Raw genomic sequence first — 18187 nt, forward strand, 5'->3', positions numbered from 1 at the left:
GTATAATACAGGGAATCTAAACTGATTTGATGACCTTGTAGCGGTGTGCTACACGCAGCGCTAAAATTACGACACGGAGTCGGTAACTGCAGTCGAAGGAAAAAACTTTATTCGAAATCTTCAGCCTCACTTTTAAGCCTCCCTCAACCTGCCCCCCATGGCGCAGAGGCTCCAAAGCTCTGTGCTCGCAAACCCCCATAGGCTATCTAATTGTGAGTCGGTTCGGATGTGCCAGGAAATGGGTCGCCACATAACCACCCCCCCCAGAACCGGCGATACACCCCCCAATGTCCACAGTCTGGGCCGGACCCTGCTTGGGAGGTCGGCCTCTGCACCGAGGTGCCGGAAACTCGGCCGGTTGCGCCAGGTCCACATGGGCCGGTTTGAGGCGGTCCACCGTGAAAACCTCCTCTTTCCCCCCAACGTCCAGCACGAACATGGACCCGTTGTTCCGGAGCACCATAAACGGCCCCTCGTATGGCCGCTGCCCGCCCCTTCGTACAAACACAAACTTACAGTTCTGTAGGTCTTTGGGTACGCAGGTCGGGTTCTGCCCATGCTGTGAAGTGGGTATGGGGGCCAGGTTACCGAGCTTCTCGCGTAGTCTGCCCAGGACTGCTGCGGGATCTTCCTCTTGCCCCCTTGGGGCTGGTAGGAACTCCCCAGGGACGACCAGGGGCGCGCTGTATACCAACTCGGCCGACGAGGCGTGCAGGTCGTCTTTGGGCGCTGTGCGGATGCCGAGTAGGACCCAGGGAAGCTCGTCCGCCCAGTTGGCTCCTCGCAGGCGGGCCATGAGGGCCGACTTCAGGTGACGGTGGAAACGCTCCACTAACCCGTTCGACTGTGGGTAGTAGGCAGTGGTTTGGTGCAGCTGAGTCCCCAAAAGGCTGGCCATAGCTGACCACAGGCTGGAGGTGAACTGGGCGCCTCTGTCGGAGGTAATGTGGGCCGGTACACCAAAGCGAGATATCCAGGTGGGGATCAGGGCTTGGGCGCAAGATTCGGAGGTGGTGTCGGTGAGCGGGACCGCCTCTGGCCATCTTGTGAACCGGTCCACGATAGTCAGGAGGTGCCGCGCTCCACGCGACACTGACAGGGGGCCCACGATATTCACATGAATGTGGTCGAAACGCCGGTGGGTGGGGTGGAACTGCTGCGGTGGGGCTTTGGTGTGCCGCAGCACCTTGGCCATCTGGCAGTGCATGCACGTTTTGGCCCATTCACTGACCTGTTTGCGGAGTCCGTGCCAAACAAACCTGCTGGAAACCATCCGGACAGTTGTCCGGATGGAGGGATGCGCCAAGTTATGAATGGAGTCGAAAACGCGGCGCCGCCATGCTGTCGGGACGACCGGGCGGGGCTGGCCGGTGGCGACGTCACAGAGTAGGGTCCTCTCACCCGGGCCCACGGGGAGGTCCTGGAGCAGCAAACCGGAGACTGCGGTTCTGTAACTCGGAATCTCCTCATCCGCCTGCTGCGCCTCTGCCAGTGCCGCAAAGTCTACCCCTTGGGAAAGGGCATGAACGGTAGGGCGAGAGAGCGCATCCGCCACGACATTGTCCTTACCCGAGACGTGCCGGACATCCGTCGTGTATTCAGAGATGTAGGACAGGTGGCGTTGCTGGCGGGACGACCAGGGGTCGGACGCTTTCGTAAACGTAAAGGTAAGCGGTTTGTGGTCCGTGAACGCGGTGAAGGGCCGACCTTCTAGGAAGTACCTGAAATGCCGGATTGCCAGGTAGAGCGCCAACAGTTCCCGGTCGAAAGCACTGTATTTGAGCTCGGGTGGTCGCAGGTGTTTGCTGAAAAACGCCAGGGGTTGCCAGCGACCTGCGATGAGTTGCTCCAGCACCCCACCGACCGCCGTGTTTGATGCGTCCACTGTGAGGGCGGTAGGGGCGTCCATTCTGGGATGTACTAGCATTGCGGCGTTCGCCAAAGCTTCCTTCGTTTGAACGAAAGCGGCGGCGGACTCCTCGTCCCAGGTAATGTCCTTGCTTGGACCCGACATCAGGGCGAACAGGGGGCGCATGATCCGGGCAGCTGAAGGGAGGAAGCGGCGGTAGAAATTGACCATACCTACGAATTCCTGAAGGCCTTTGATCGTGGTGGGTCGGGGAAAGAGGCGGACCGCATCTACCTTAGTGGGCAGAGGGGTTGCCCCGTCTTTAGTAATCCTGTGGCCCAGGAAGTCAATGGTATCGAGTCCGAACTGGCATTTGGCGGGGTTGATTGTAAGACCGTACTCACTCAGTCGGGCACAGAGTTGACGGAGGTGGGACAGATGCTCCTGACGACTGCTGCTGTCTATGAGGATGTCGTCCAAATAGATGAACGCGAAGTCCAGGTCCCGTCCCACCGCGTCCATTAACCGCTGGAACGTCTGTGCGGCATTCATCAGGCCAAACGGCATGCGGAGGAACTCGAAAAGGCCAAACCGGGTGATGAGAGCCGCTTTGGGGACGTCGTCAGGATGCATCGGGATTTGATGGTACCCTCGGACGAGGTCTACCTTGGAGGAGATCCGTGCGCCGTGCAGGTTTGCTGCAAAGTCCTGAATGTGCGGCGCAGGGTAGCGGTCCGGTGTGGTAGCCTCGTTCAGCCTGTGGTAGTCGCCGCACGGTCTCCAGCCCCCCGTCGCTTTGGGCACCATGTGCAGGGGGGAGGCCCATGGGCTGTCGGACCGCCGGATGATCCCCAATTCCTCCATCCTCTGGAACTCCTCCTTCACCAGTCGGAGCTTGTCCGGGGGAAGCCGCCGAGCACGGGCATGGAGGGGTGGTTCCTGGGTCGGGATGTGGTGCTGTACGCCGTGCCTGGGCATGGCTGCTGTGAACTGCGGTGCCAGAACCGATGGGAAATCCACCAGGACCCTGGTGAAGTCGTTGTCGGACAGCATGATGGAGCCGAGGTGAGGGGCTGGCAACTGGGCTGCACCCAGGGAAAACGTCTGAAAGGTCTCGGTGTGTACCAGTCTCTTCCTGGGCAGGTCGACCAGTAGGCTGTGAGCCCGCAAAAAATCCGCACCCAGAAGCGGTTGGGCTACGGCGGCCAGTGTGAAGTCCCACGTGAACTGGCTGGAGCCGAACTGTAGCTGCACCTGACGGGTGCCATAGGTCCTTACTGTGCTGCCATTCACGGCCCTCAGGGGGGGACCCGTTGCCCTGCTGCGGGTGTCGTAACTCGTTGGGGGTAAAACGCTGATCTCAGCCCCAGTATCGACCAAAAACCGGCGTCCCGACCTTCTATCCCACACATACAGGAGGCTATCCCGATGGCCAGCCGCTGTAGCCATCAGCGGCGGCTGGCCCTGGCGTTTCCCGGGAACTTGCAGGGCGGGCGACAACGGCGGGCTTCTGCGCCCCACCGCTGGTGGTAGAAGAACCAGTGTTCATTGGGCCGGGGGTTGGCGGGCTCTGCGGCCGGGCCTGGACTGGTTTGCTGCTGGGAGCGTGGCTGGGAGATCTGTGCGATGGACGCCCCGCTCAATTTTTTGGCGTTCCACAGCAAGTCCGCCCGGGCTGCCACCTTCCGGGGGTCACTGAAATCCGTGTCGGACAGCAGCAGGCGTATGTCCTCGGGCAGCTGCTCCAGGAATGCCTGCTCAAACATGAGGCCTGTGTGTCCCTCGGCCAGAGACAACATCTCATTCATTAAAGCCGATGGAGGTCTGTCTCCCAAGCCATCCAGGTGCAGTAAACGGGCAGCCAGCTCGCGCCGTGAGAGTCCGAAAGTCCTGAGGAGCAGGGCTTTGAATTCTGTGTACTTGCCGTCTGCCGGGGGCGACTGTACGAACTCCGTGACCTGGGCCGCTGTGTCCTGGTCGAGGGAGCTCACCACGTAGTAGTAGCGGGAGTCTTCTGAGGTGATCTGGCGAACGTGGAATTGGGCTTCGGCTTGCTGGAACCATAGGTTCGGTCGCTGTGTCCAGAAACCCGGCAGTTTCAACGAAACCGCATGAACAGAGTCATTTCTGGTCCAAAAATCGTTTGGACTGTCGGGGTCACCAATTGTAGCGGTGTGCTACACGCAGCGCTAAAATTACGACACGGAGTCGGTAACTGCAGTCGAAGGAAAAAACTTTATTTGAAATCTTCAGCCTCACTTTTAAGCCTCCCTCAACCTGCCCTCCGTGGCGCAGAGGCTCCAAAGCTCTGTGCTCGCAAATCCCCGCAGGCTATCTAATTGTGAGTCGGTTCGGATGTGCCAGGAAATGGGTTGCCACAACCTCAAGAAACAGGGACGGAGTGGAGTAGGAGGAGGAGTGAATGAGTGAGTGAACGAGAGAGTGAGAGGGAGAGAGAAAGAGACGAGTGAGTGTAAGACAGGCTAGGCAGAGAGCGAGGGGCTGGGAACCGGGGGGGGGGGGTGGCGAAGGTCCGGGGAGCGGGGGGTGGGGGGCAAGGGTCTGGGGGAGGGGCGAGGAGGGTCCAGGGAGGAGGGAGCTGAGAATCCGAGTGCCAAGAGGAAGGGGGTTGGGCAAGGGTCTGATGAGGGGGTGGGCGAGGGTCCGGAGAGGGGTGGAGAGTGAGGGACTGTATTCAGCCCAGAACAATCCTCTCCCCTCTGTCCAAATGTCTCTGAAAAGTTGCAGTTTTACCTGTCTCGCCCACTTCCTCTGGCAACTTGTTCCACGTACTCACTTCTCTCTCAGGTGTCTTGTAAATCTCTTCCCTCTTATCTTGTATCTAACATCGACTCTTCATTCCTTTCCAGAGACATTGGCTAATCTGCTGAATTCCTCTAGCATTTTGTTTGTGTTACTTCTTGGAGACAGCAGCAAAAATTGTAGCCACGTTGCTCATGTTGAAAGAGCGTCTTGCTAACCGCGACGCCACTGTGATTTTATAATCTTCTGTGAGGTCACCCCTCGTGCTCCTGCACTCCAGGGAATTAACATCCATCACGGCCAACGCCTCCCTGTAACTCAGACCCTCTGGTCTAAGCAGCATCCTCTCCAGCCTGACAATGTCTCCCCTTTAGCTGAGTGCCCAAAACTCTGCACAGTAATCTAACCCCCCTCTTGCTCTGCCCACCCAGATATCAGCCCACTCCCCAGTCATTCCAGAGACATGTTCTCACCTTTAAGAAAGTAGAAACTACAAATGCTATCAATAATAAACCACTTATCAGTCAGAAGTTTGTATTCACCCTCTCCTTGACCAGCATTTTTATTATCATTTATATGGTTCATTGTAGCCTGGTGTGTGTAACAGAAAACTCACTTGAATATGGATCTAATCACCCCTACAGACCAATCCAGCTCAGCTCCATTTAATAATTATTTAGTCAGGGGATTGAGTTCAAGGGCCGCAAGGTAACGCTGCGGTTCTATAAAACCCTGGTTAGACCACACTTGGAATTTTGTGTTCAGTTCTGGTCGCCTCATTAAACGAAGGATGTGGAAGTCTTAGAGAGGGTGCAGTGGAGGAGATTTACTAGGATTCTGCCTGGATTAGGAAGCATGCTTTATGACAATAGGTTGAGTGAGCTGGGGCTTTTCCCTTTGGAGCAAAGGAGGACAATTGTTGCTTAGGCACAGCTCAAAAGCCATCTGTAAATTTGCCAACGATACAACTATTGTTGGCGGGATTTCCAGATGGTGATGAGGAGGTGTACAGGAGCGAGGCAGAAATAATAATAATAATAAAAAAAATTTAAAAAATTTAAAAAAGGAGCGAGGCAGACTGACAGGTTGAGTCGCATCACAGCAACAACCTTGCATACCATGTCAGTAAGACCAAGGAATTGATTGTGGGCTTCAGGAAGGGGAGATCAAGAGAACACACACCAACCCTCATCGAGGGATCAACTGTGGGAAGGGTGAGTAGTTTCAAGTGCCTGGCTGTCAACCTCTGAGGATCTATCCTGGGCCCAACATATCGATGCAATTACAAAGAAGGCACGACAGCAGCTATATTTTATTAGGAGTTTGACGAGGCTTGTTATGTCACTACAGACTCTCGCAAATTTCTACAGATGTACCATTCTAATTGGCTGCACCACAGTCTGGTCTGGAGGGACCACTGCACAGGATCAGGAAAAAGTGCAGAGGTATGAGAGGTATAGATGGGTAAGTGCAAGGCTTTTTCCACTAAGATTGGGTGGGACTACAACCAGAGGTCATAGATTAAGGGTGAGAGGTGAAACATTTAAGGGAAACAGGCAAGGTCACTGTCTTAACTCGACAATCGGGAGAGCCACATACGCCAGTGAACCATCTCTCTGCTTTACATAGACCACAGAACAGTACAGCCAGAGGCGTTAGGGCTCAGAATGTAAGTATGCAGGGAAGGCCAGTTGTCCTATCACTGGCCACATCTCAGAATGGGGTAGAGGGCCAGGGTTAGGGCTCGGAGCATACTGTACCCCCTCACCTGTCCAGGATGAGATCAGGAGCAAAGAGCAGCTTGCCAGGATAGTCGATGGAACGCCACATAAGCCCCACCATCAGAACCTCCAACCAGCAGCTCTCCAACAGCTGTACCTGGTCATGTAAGTCCAGCTCCACGAAGCCTGCCAAGAGAAACACAATGTCAGGCACCCGGCACTGGCTGCACTCTGCAGGGTCCACATCTAGCTGCAACGCCCAGAAACACATCCCCAGCAACTCAACCCCGCGCAGGAACCACTCAGGAATCAGGCAGAAGGCTAGAAGGATGCAGTAGATTGCGCAGCAACAATACAGCAAGTGTCAGAGATAACACACCCCGTCACATAGTCTGGGATCAAACACAGCCCCTCACACACACCCGGGATCAAACACAGTCCCATCACACACAGCTGGGGTCAAACACAGTCCCATCACACACACCCAGGATCAAATACAGTCCCATCGCACACACACACCCAGGATCAAACACAGTCCCATCACACACACATACCCGGGATCAAATACAGTCCCATCACACACACACACCCAGGATCAAACACTGTCCCATCACACACTCCCAGGGTCAGACACAGAGTGAAGCTCTCTCCACACTGTCCCATTACACACTGCTGGGGTCAGACACAGAGCAAAGCCTGACATGCTGATCTCTAACTCTCTGTGGTTCAGCTGTTGGTGGTGAAGATGGGCTGCCTGGGTTACCTGGGACTTTCTTGGCCCAGGCGATCATGTGCACGAGCTCGCGGTCAGCCAGGTTGGTCAGTGACATCATCATTGAGGCCTCGGTAAAGGGCTTGTTGGGTCGGTTTAGCGAGTAAATATTGGGAGGCTCAGCCTCCAGGAGGGAGTTCAGCAGCTTCTCAGGGGCCAGCTGTCCGAGGCAGCTCTCGCTGAGCTGCACTCTCTCCACCGCCCTGCGAACTTTGCTGCCCCCATCCTGCTGCCCGCTGTCCAGTCGGGGCTGCCGCGACAGGCGGTAACTGCAGCGGTCTCTCCGGGTGTCTGTTGGTGTGGGGGGAGAGGGGGGAGAGAGGGGGAGGGGAGGGGAGAGGGGAGGAGAGGAGAGGGGAGAGGGGGAAGGCACACACAGAGTTAACAGCACAGCAGAACCAGCCCACATAGGCCATTTGGCTCATCATCTCCTCTGGCATGCCATCATCACTGATTTATTATCCCTCTCAACCCTGTCCTCCTGCCTTCTCCCTGTAACCTTTGACACCCTTATAGATCAAAAACCCATGAACCTCCCTTTTAAATACACCCAATGACTTGGCCTTCGCAGCCATCTGTGGCAACAAATCCCAGAGATTCACCACTTCTGGCTAAAGAAATTCCTCCTCATCCCCACCTAAAGGAACAATCGCCTGTATACCGGGGTCCGTGGGAGGAGCCACAGGAGCAGTCAGCGGGTGGGGGGGGGCATGTCCAGACAGGTATATGTAGTTCACCACACGTACTGCCTAGAACAGTGAACAGTAGAGCACGGTACAGACCCTTCAGCCCACAATGCTATACATGGATGTACTTACACAACGTAATATTCACTGGCACTTGGGGCCTCTAGGTTGGAGTAGCCTGATTCCTTCATTGTGACAGTGTACGAGAACTCAATAACTAAACACAATGCAGTAGAGCTCAGAACAAGCCCTTTAGCCCACTGTGTTGTGCCGACCCTTCAACCTATTCTGAGATCAATCCAACCTTTCTGTTATGTCTTGTAACTCCATAAACTAGTCGAAAGGAAGACATGGGAGCTCAGAGATAACTCATGTATGCTTCATTTTTACTTTAATGAGGCGCACATATGACATGGTGGCATAATGACGTATTTTAAATATAACCCATAATTAATTAGTTAGACAAAGAATGCTTAATAAAACAATACATTTACAATATTACTCAAATATTAGTTAAATACTAAAAACACTACTCTCCTCTCTGCTTGGCTATAAACTCTAACTCAATATAGAATGCACCTCAACTTATATACATATATTTTATACAGTATACTAGTTAATACAACTGCTATATTGACACCCGCAGCAGAGTAAATTTTTAATTGCCCCATTCAGGCCTAAAGAGTTAATCACTGCTGAGGATTTTACGCTTGTAGGAGAACGATTCCCTCTGCTTTGTAGGAGAGACTTGTGGCTGTGAAACAATCTCGGGTTCTGAGGTCTCCTCTGTGGTGGTTGTAGGAATTGATTCTGGGTCTGCAAAGTGGTTCTGACACCTTTCTTCTGGACGTGTTGACATGCCAGCTGCTCGATCTGCTGATCGACTTCAGGCCACCGGACAATGCTTCGAGCCAACACTTTCATTTCCACCGCACATAGATGACCGGCATGGAGCTTCTCCAACACTTCAGCTCTCAGTCCAACAACTCTCAAAACCCACATAAGGCAACCTCCATCGGGACAAGTTCATTCTGGTGCTGGTTAAAATGAGGGAACAGGAGTTTCTGCTACACAGTCAAGTCATTTTGGCTGGCCATGTAGACTCGAGACCATGTGGGGTTTCCCTTTGGAAAATCCCTGCTGTAATAGGGGGTCTTTAGATCTGTGTTAGGGAAAACACGTCAAGAGGAGTGTCCTCTTTTCAGGTATTTCCTTTTCCAAGGGTAAATGGGACATTCCATGTTTAGTCATCCTCTTGAATTCAATCTTATAATTGGGTCCTCCAAGGAACAGAGCCCATGTCTGCATTCCTACAGTTAGCGGAACACCCATCTGTGGATTGAAGATGTGGATGATCAGTAATGAGGGTAAACTCTTCCCCCATACAAGTACTGGTTGAAATGTTCTACACTTCAAACCAGACTCAATGCCTCTCTGTCAATCTGTAAGTAATTTTTCTCTGCAGCGGTAAGGGAACATGACGTAAAGGCTATGGGGCGCTCACTTCCATCACTCATAATATGCGACATGACTACACCGAGATTATAAGGCCAGGCATCACAGACAAGCCTCACTGGATGATGTGCATCATAATGTGTGAGTAGAACCTCTGACATCACCATTTCCTTTGCCTTCTGGAAAGCCACCTCGCACTGCTTTGTCCATTGCCATTTCTTCCCGATATGTGGTAATGAGTTCTAGAGGCGGGATATACGGTCGCCAGGTCTGGCAGCAGCAAGTGATACATCCTAAAAAGGATCGCAACTGTGACATGTTCTTTGGCGTCACTGCTTGAATTTCCTCAGCACACTTGTGTAATCCTTGTGCATCAATAGTGTGACCACAGTAAGTGATGCCTGGTTCAAAGAATACATACTTGCTGCATTATGCTCTGAACCCATAACTTTTTAAACACTGTTTTGAGGTTTTGGAGCTGTTCCCTGTCATCCACACCAGCTACAATGAAGTCATCCAGGTTACACTGAGTGCCTGGGCAACCTTGTAGCAACTGGTCCTTAGCTTTTTGCCAGAGCGCAGCTGCAGATGCTAACCCAAAAATAAGCCTATCATAGCATTAAAGCACGTTGTGAGAGCTTACAGTGAGAAACACTTTGGACTATTCTTCCTTCTCCATCTGTAGGTTGACCTCAGCTGTCCACTTTTCAGAAGTGTTTCCCTCCAGGAAGGTTTGCAAAGATATCCTCTACCCTGGGCAGAGTCTATTGATCTACTTACAACTCTGGGTTGATGGTGACTTTAAAATCACAATAGATCCTGCTGGACCCATTCTTCTTGGCTACTGGAGCACAGGTGTTACCCACGGACTCCGTTCAGCCTTGGAAAGAATTCCTTCGGCCTCCGTGTGATCTAGCTCACTGGCTCCTTTATCACTGATGGCACGTCACCAGATGAGCTGAGCAAAATTTGGATGTGGTATTTCCATTTAACACTATTTTATCCTCAATATGCTTGAGTTTTCTAATGCCATTCTTGGACACGGCTGTGGTATCACCCTGTACCCTGTCCAATTCGCTATTGCAAGGGCGGGGCATGCAAATGATGGATGGATCTCCAGTCAGGATATAGTTTTGTCAGCCACTCATGGCCCCACAATGCTGGTCTTCCTCTTTTTACCACTCACAGGCCCAATAGGGGTTGTTGATTGTTTCACGGTTATGAATGACATTCCCACTGGAGTTATCTTTTCTCCAGTATAAATTCAAGTTTAATTGTCATTCAACTATACATGAATACAGCCAAGTGTAACAGCATTATTCTGGGGCCAAGGCGCAAAACGCTGTACCAACAATCACACACAGCACAAGGCACATACGGCACATACAGTATAACAAGCACATACAAGATATCAATTAAATACAGTCACACAAAAAAATCTAGCCCAAAGCCCTAAGTCTACGAATATGGCAGCAGTCTGCAGTCAACTACGATACAGCTTGTCTTCTGCCGGGCAAACACTGATTCCAGCTTGGAAGCCGCGCCGCGCCGCCTACAGTGAAGCGCACCGACCCAATGCCTCTTACTTGAGCAGCTGTAAGCAGGTGACATCACAGCTTGAGACCTGGTCCTCACTACGACTGAGGCCACACAGCTCCCCTGCTGTCTGCTCCTACCACCCGCCAGTAAATCAGTGAATCGGACTTGCAGCATTCCACATTAACAATGTCCAACAGGTTTCATGTGATCACAAGAAAAGTGACTAAGATGATCACTCACTGTTAGACTGCACACTTCCCTGGCACACCGACTCCTTCAAAGCTTCTCTGACGCAGGCAGCAGCACGATCTGTACCAAGTTCTCAGTTGGATATCTGCAAGCTTCCGTTCCATCTCCTTAAACTGTCATTCAGACTCATTTCAAGGAATGACTGAATCAGCTGAGCCAGTGTCTAATTCCATTTTGATTAATTTGCCATTCACTTCTGGTGTATGTCATAATACTTCTCTATTGTTAGTTTTCACATTGTAAATCTCAAGGGTAGCCAGTCCTGTGTCACTTGCATCATTATGAGATTTTTCTGTCTTTCTTGTCAAGTCCATTTATCTTTATCCACCCAACATTCTCGTTGTATGTATCCTATCTTATTGCATTTTCTGCAATGTTCACCTTTAAACCTGCATTAGTCTTGTGTATGTGAACCCCTTCCATAACTGTAACACAATATATTCAGCCAGGCTGGTTTCTGATTAAATGCTGCAATTTTGTTCACACTCACTCTAATTCCTGACTGCAATTGCATCTCTTCCTGCTGTTTCCATTGATACAGCTGTTTTAACTGCTCCTTTAAATGTGAGGTGTTCTTCAGTTAGGAGTAATTTTTTGAGTGCTTCCTTGTAATATTCCACAAATCAAACAATCTCTCTGTGCATCATTAAGCTCATCACTGAACTGACAGTGCTCAGACAATCTCTTCAATTCAGCCACGTATGCTGAAATGAACTCCCCTTCCTTTTGATTCCTCTTATGAGGCCTATAGCATTCTGCAATCAACAATAGTTTCAATTCTAAATGTTCTTACATTATTTTCATGATATCAGCAAAGCTCATTTTGGCTGGTTTGGTTGGAACAGATAAACTTCTAAGCAAACTGTTTGCCTTTCAACTTATTACACTCAACAAAACTGGCACTCACTTTGCATTGACTATTTCATTTGCTTTAAAATACTGCCCTATTTGTGCAGCATACATCCCTCGGTTATCTTTTGTGCAATCAAGTGCATCTATCTTTCCAATATAATCAGCCATTTCTGCTTATCTATCTATCTATCTATTTATTTATTTATTTATTTATTTATTTATTTATCTGTCTATTTATTTATTTATTTTTAGCACCCAGTGCTCACTATTTATGAATCCATGAATTTCATCCATTTTCTGCCTTTGTAAAATGACCACCTCTTGCCTCTTGCAAAGAGTATGTACTGTTCCAAAGAAAAAAACTTCCTGTGGTTTTTTTAGAGTCAATCATCTCACTGAGCTTCCACTGGTAGGTTATCATCTCAGGTTTGCTTTTAAACTTACTCGTTGTTACTTTTATGTTTTGTAACTCCATAAATTAATTTAAAGAACGACATGGGAGCCCAGAGTAACTCACATATGCTTTAGGGAGGTGTACACAAATGACATGGTGGTGTAAAGACATACATCATTCACATACTTTTACATACAACCTGTAATGATTTATGTAAATAAGGAATGCTTAAGCAAACAATATATTTCCAATATTTCCAATATTACTCAAGTATTTTATGTCGGATCGCGACGCCGTCCGCCATTTTAATTCGTTGCAGTTGTCACTGTGTTGAGTGTTTAACTTTGTATTTGGCTTAAATTTTTCTTAGTAAGATTCACCCTGACCCTGCCCCCCCCCCCCCCCCCCCATCCTCGGTTCAGGTCAGCTGGTGGCGCAGTGAGATCAGCGCCGGGCTCGAGTTCGATCTAGTGACAGACCGCTCCCGTGCCGGGTTGATGTCGATCCAGTGACTCCCATACCATCCGTGCCGGGTTGATGTCGAGCTCGCAACTCGACCTCGTAAAAAGAACACTCACACCTCCAGTTTAAATTCCCACACGGAATATCGTGGAGGAACAAAGACCCAAACCCAGCACAACCCCCACTTGTCCCATTTAACCTGTCTCAGTGCGATGCAGTTTAGTACCTGGGGAATTCAGTGCGGTGGTCCTGAGGTCCCAGCGGACCTCAGGAGCTGGCGCAGGTTGGGACCTGCCGTCCACAGTGTTTCTGTTCCATTGACGGGAAGTGATTGCGATTGAAAATAATGTGGAAATAATAAAGCGTTTGGAAAGAGGTGAAACGTCATCGGTCACTGGAAAAGCATTAGGCTACAGTTAGTCAATGATCAGAACAATTTTAAAGGATAACAGATAAAGTGAGAATAATGGAGCATGTGAAAGGACCTGCCCCGATGAAAGCTACAATAATTACTAAGCAACGCAGTGGTTTAATTATTGGAATACATACGTTTCTTAAGTGTTTCATATGCATAGAAAGGTAAAATATATACTAAGACAAACATTTGACTAACTGATGCTAAATAATAATGGATGTAATTGTTCCGATTTACATACAAATCCGACTTAAAGACAGTCTCAGGAACGGAACTCGTACGTAACCCGGGGACTGCCTGTACTGTGCGTGGTATTTGTTTTGTGGGTGCACCGGAGGAACATTGTTTTGTTTGGTTGTACATACGTACATTCAGATGGCAATAAACAGGAACTTTCATTATCTGTGCACCGATCTAAGAGTCTCTTAAATGTCACTAATGAATCTGCCTCCACCACTCTAGTGCTTTCCATGCAACAACTACTCTCTGTGTAAAAAATCCTTCTTTTGACATCCCCTCCCCCCCCCACTAACTTCCACCTTAAAATTATGGTACTCAGCAGCAATTTTAATTTGAGGACTGATTTCCTGAACCACCATACTGGTTCCTCTGCATTTCTCTATCAACACCGTAACCACAACATTGTCATTGCCCCAGCTACAAGGTACAGACAGGACACAGAACAGCATAGGAATAGGCCCATTCGTCCTCCATATTGGAACAGAGAGTGATTCCAATTTTACCTGTCCATCTGCTTGCACACAGTCCACAACCTGCTTTCCTTGCCTGTGCACATGTCTACTGGCAAAGAGTACAGTGCAACACAGATCAATTGCAGATATGGGCTGAGAAATGGCGGACGGAGTTTAACCCGGACAAATTGTGAGGATTTGCACCTCAGTAGGTCAAGGGGTATGTGAGAAGTTAAGTTTTTCACTCAGAGTCGTGGATGCCTGGAATGCGCTGGTGGTAGAGGCCAATAGATTAGAGTCTTTTAATAGACATTTGGATAGGCACATGGATGTAAGTAAGATGGAGGGATGTGGACGATTATAAGTAATAGGGATTAGTGTTTGGGTGCTTTTTAGCTGGTTTGGCATAACATCTTGGGCCAATGCCTGTTCCTGAGCTGTACTGTTCTTTGCTGTATGTTCTATGTCTGTCTAAATGCCTCTTAGATGCTCTTCTTCTACCTGCTTCCTCCATCTCCCCGGCAGTCTGTTTCAAACACCTATAAAAGGATTTGGCTCATAAATCTTAGAGTCATAGAGCACTACATCACAGAAACAGGCCCTTTAGCCCATCTAGTCCAGGCTGACCTAATCATCTGTCTAGTCCTAATGACTATGGCTCTCCACACCCCTCCCATCTACATTCCTATCCAAACTTCTCTTAACTTTGGTGAAATACTTCATTAACAACACTTTCTGTGGGAAATAATCACTGCAACCAATGAAGAGGCAAGCAGAGTCAAGGCTGACTCAAGGGTGGAGACGTGCAAGTGCGATGCAAATTCACAGTCAGGTCGAGGCATGTTTGAGGAGAAGTGGTTGGAAGGAGGTCGAGAGATGGTCAAGATGACATCGGAACTTGAAAGCAAAAGAGTTTTGGAGCCAATCCACCTATCTGAGAGTGAGGTCTGATTGATCAAAGTGCTGGGCTGATTTGGGAAGGTCGGGTACAGGCCAGAACATGGCGGTGGGGTCCAAGTCCAGGCCCAAAGCATAATGATGCAACAGGACCTGGGTTCTAGTGTGAGGCACATTTGTATGATTTAAGTGCTGGGCTATGTAGATTGAAAAGTTTTGTGCGTCGGGACCAGAGGCGAGGGTCAAACCGGTTCTGCTTGCTATTCCACGATGTTTCCTCTGCTCTCCATGGCACTGTGGCTGAGGCTGTGAGGCTGCTCTGGCCTTCGTGTCTGTGAGCATTGTGGTGACTTGCCCTGCTGTGTAAGGAACTGAGGCAGAGGCTGTGGGCCTGCTCCAGGCTTCATGTCTGTGGACGCACTTTCATTCTGAACGCTGCTGCTTGCTTTTATTGTTGACGCGATTTTTGTTTTTTCTCTCTGTGCATTGGGTCTTTTTTTAAAATGGGTTCTTTTGGGTTTCTTGTTTTGTAGCTGCCTGTAAGGAGACAAGTCTCAAGGTTGTACAATTGACACATATTCTGATAATAAATGTACTTTGACCTTTAAATGTTACAATTGAGCTGGCAGCTTGTTCCACACTCATCTCATTCAGAGGGTAGCGCAAGAGATTCAAAGATTATCTTTATTTATCATATGAACATTGAAACATACAGTGAAACGCATCATCTGTGTCCAGTTTCTTGATGGCGTGTTTTCAGGGCGATTGAGCTTTGTTGTCTCTGAGGGAGTTTGGTGAGGTTTCGAGTGAAGTGCGTGGCCATGAGGCCAAGAAACCTGGAGACGGGGTGCGAGCCCATCAGCGACTCCGTTTCTTGCTGATCCCGCCAATGAAAGCACGAGGAAGATTGAAATGAGGAAGAGAGCGGAAGGCGAGCGGGTGTTCAGCGCCATCTGCCTGAGGGTAACCAGTCTCTCTTTTGCTCGCTGCTCCCGGAGGGATGTGCCTACTCTCAATGCTGCCGGAGGATGATTCTGGAGTCTTGGGTCTTGAGCAAGGTTTAATCAGCATGGTTTGTGGATTGGACTCTATGGTTCATGTTGATTGCTCCTTATCCGTTGCTATTTTGGGTGGTTTTAATCGGGGTGGCCTGCAATCAACAAACGACCTGGCTCTGGATTGAACTGAACTGAATATTCCTGGACTGTTTCGATGACTCGTGGTCTGATGTTTTATATTCTGTGCATACTGCTCGTTTTTTGTGCCATTTGCGCGGTTTGTTCTTTGCGCGTTGGGGGTTTGATGTTTTCCCTTGCACGGGTTCCACAGTTTTCTTGTTTCGTGGCTATCTGTGGGAAGATGAATCTCAGGGTGGTATTCTGCATACATACTTCGATAACAAGTTTACTTTGAATGTTTGAGGATGTGCTGGGGCAGCCTACAAGCCTCACCACACTTCCAGCACCAAAACAGCATGCCCACAACTCACCAACCCTAACCCTTTCATCTTTGCAATGTGCGAGGAAACCAGAGCATTTGGAGGAAAGGCAGAGTGTACAAACTCCTTACAGACAGCAGCCGAATTGAAACCCAATCTTACAGCCAGCGCTGCAATATGTTATGCTAACCACTACACTACAATGCAGCCTGTAAAGAAGGGCCCCTCCGGTTCCCATTGACTAGTTCACCTTTCACCCTAAACCTATGACCTCTAGTTCTAGTCTTACCCAATCTGAGGGGGGAAAGCCTGCGGGTATTCACTTTTATGCTCTCACCTTAAACTATGCCCTGTGACATTTGATATTTCCACTCTGGGTAAAGAACTCTCTATCCTATCTATGTCTCTCATAATGCCATCCATTTTTGTGAGGTCATCCCTCAGTCTTCTATGAGACTGACAGGGGGAGTTGCTTCCCTGAGCAACTAACAAACTGTTGGAGGAGCTCAGCAGGTCAGGCAGCCTCTGTGAACAGTCAACGTTTCCGATTGAGACAGAGGGATGATAGCCAGTATGAAGACGGGAAGAAGAAGTGAGGCGAGAGGTGGCAGGTGATAGGGGGGAGGATCCAATTGTGGAGGGGTGATAGGCAGAGGGAGGAGGAAAGGAAGGAAGGAAGGGGGGGAAATAGTGGTGGAGTCCTGGATATGCTGGGTGGAGGTGATAGAGGCCTGCAGATGGTGGGATCTGATAGAAAAGGTGGAGCATGGAACCAAAGGAGAGAGATGGGAGCAGGTGGACAGAGGACCCAGATGGGTCTTAGGCAGCATGGTTGTATAACGGCTAGAGTAACGCCTTACAGTGCCAGTGATAAGGAATCAATTCTCGCTGCTCTCACCGTAATATGTAGGTTTCTCCGGGTGCTCTGGGTTCCTCCCACACTCCAAAGTCGTGCCGATTCAGGTTAGTGAGCTGTGGGCTTGCTACGTTGGTGCCTGAACGTGGGCTGCCCCCAGCACATCTTCCAGCTGTGGTGGTCACTGACTCAAATGGAACATTTCACTGTACGTTCCCATGTTTCGATGTACATGTGGCAAATAAAGATAATCTTTTTATCTTCAATCTTTAAGATAGAGTGGGTGGGGATGGGGAAAGAAACAGGGGGAGAGAGCAAACGTAAGGAGGTGGGGGAAAGGGATGGAGCCTGAGCTGGAGGTGATGGGTGGATCCAGGTGGGGGAGGTGATAGGAGATGGAGGAGGTGGTGGTAGTGATACAGGCTGTGAGGTGAGGGTAGTGACAGAGGCTGGGAGGTGGGGGGTGTAGTGAGAGAGGCTGGGAGATGAGGGTAGTAATAGAGGCTGTGAGGTGAGGTGGGTAGTGATAGAGGCTGAGAGGTGGGAGGGTAGTGATAGAGGCTGGGGGGAGGTGGGGGTAGTGACAGAGGCTGTGAGGTGAGGGGGTAGTGACAGGCTGGGAGATGAGGGGGTAGTGATAGAGGTTGGGAGATGAGGGGGTAGTGATAGGCTGGGGGAAGGTGGGGGTAGTGACAGAGGCTGTGAGGTGAGGGGGTAGTGACAGGCTGGGAGATGAGGGGGTAGTGATAGAGGTTGGGAGATGAGGGGGTAGTGATAGGCTGGGGGAAGGTGGGGGTAGTGACAGAGGCTGTGAGGTGAGGGGGTAGTGACAGGTTGGGAGGTGAGGGGGTAGTGATAGAGGTTGGGAGATGAGGGGGTAGTGATAGGCTGGGAGGTGAGGGGGCAGTGATAGGCTGGGGGGAGGTGGGGGTAGTGACAGAGGCTGTGAGGTGAGGGGGTAGTGACAGGCTGGGAGATGAGGGGGTAGTGATAGAGGTTGGGAGATGAGGGGGTAGTGATAGGCTGGGAGGTGAGGGGGTAGTGATAGAGGCTGGGAGATGAGGGGGTAGTGATAGAGGTTGGGAGATGAGGGGGTAGTGATAGAGGTTGGGAGATGAGGGGGTAGTGATAGAGGCAGGGAGATGAG

General features: G+C 50.1%; 1 protein-coding gene across 2 annotated transcripts in view; it reads right to left on the reverse strand.

Annotated features, from left to right (window-relative positions):
- esr2a (estrogen receptor 2a) overlaps nt 1–18187 on the reverse strand; it is a 372934-nt gene that overhangs the window by 55921 nt on the left and 298826 nt on the right. For both annotated transcript variants that reach the window (XM_059960648.1, XM_059960654.1), the window contains exons 5-6: nt 7097–7396; nt 6381–6519 (exon numbers count right to left, since the gene is read on the reverse strand). In XM_059960648.1, the coding sequence (XP_059816631.1) occupies nt 6381–6519; nt 7097–7396 (439 nt within the window). The remainder of the gene's footprint in view (nt 1–6380; nt 6520–7096; nt 7397–18187) is intronic.

The sequence above is a fragment of the Hypanus sabinus genome, chromosome 2 (assembly GCF_030144855.1).
Source record: "Hypanus sabinus isolate sHypSab1 chromosome 2, sHypSab1.hap1, whole genome shotgun sequence".
Classification (NCBI taxonomy): Eukaryota; Metazoa; Chordata; class Chondrichthyes; order Myliobatiformes; family Dasyatidae; genus Hypanus; species Hypanus sabinus.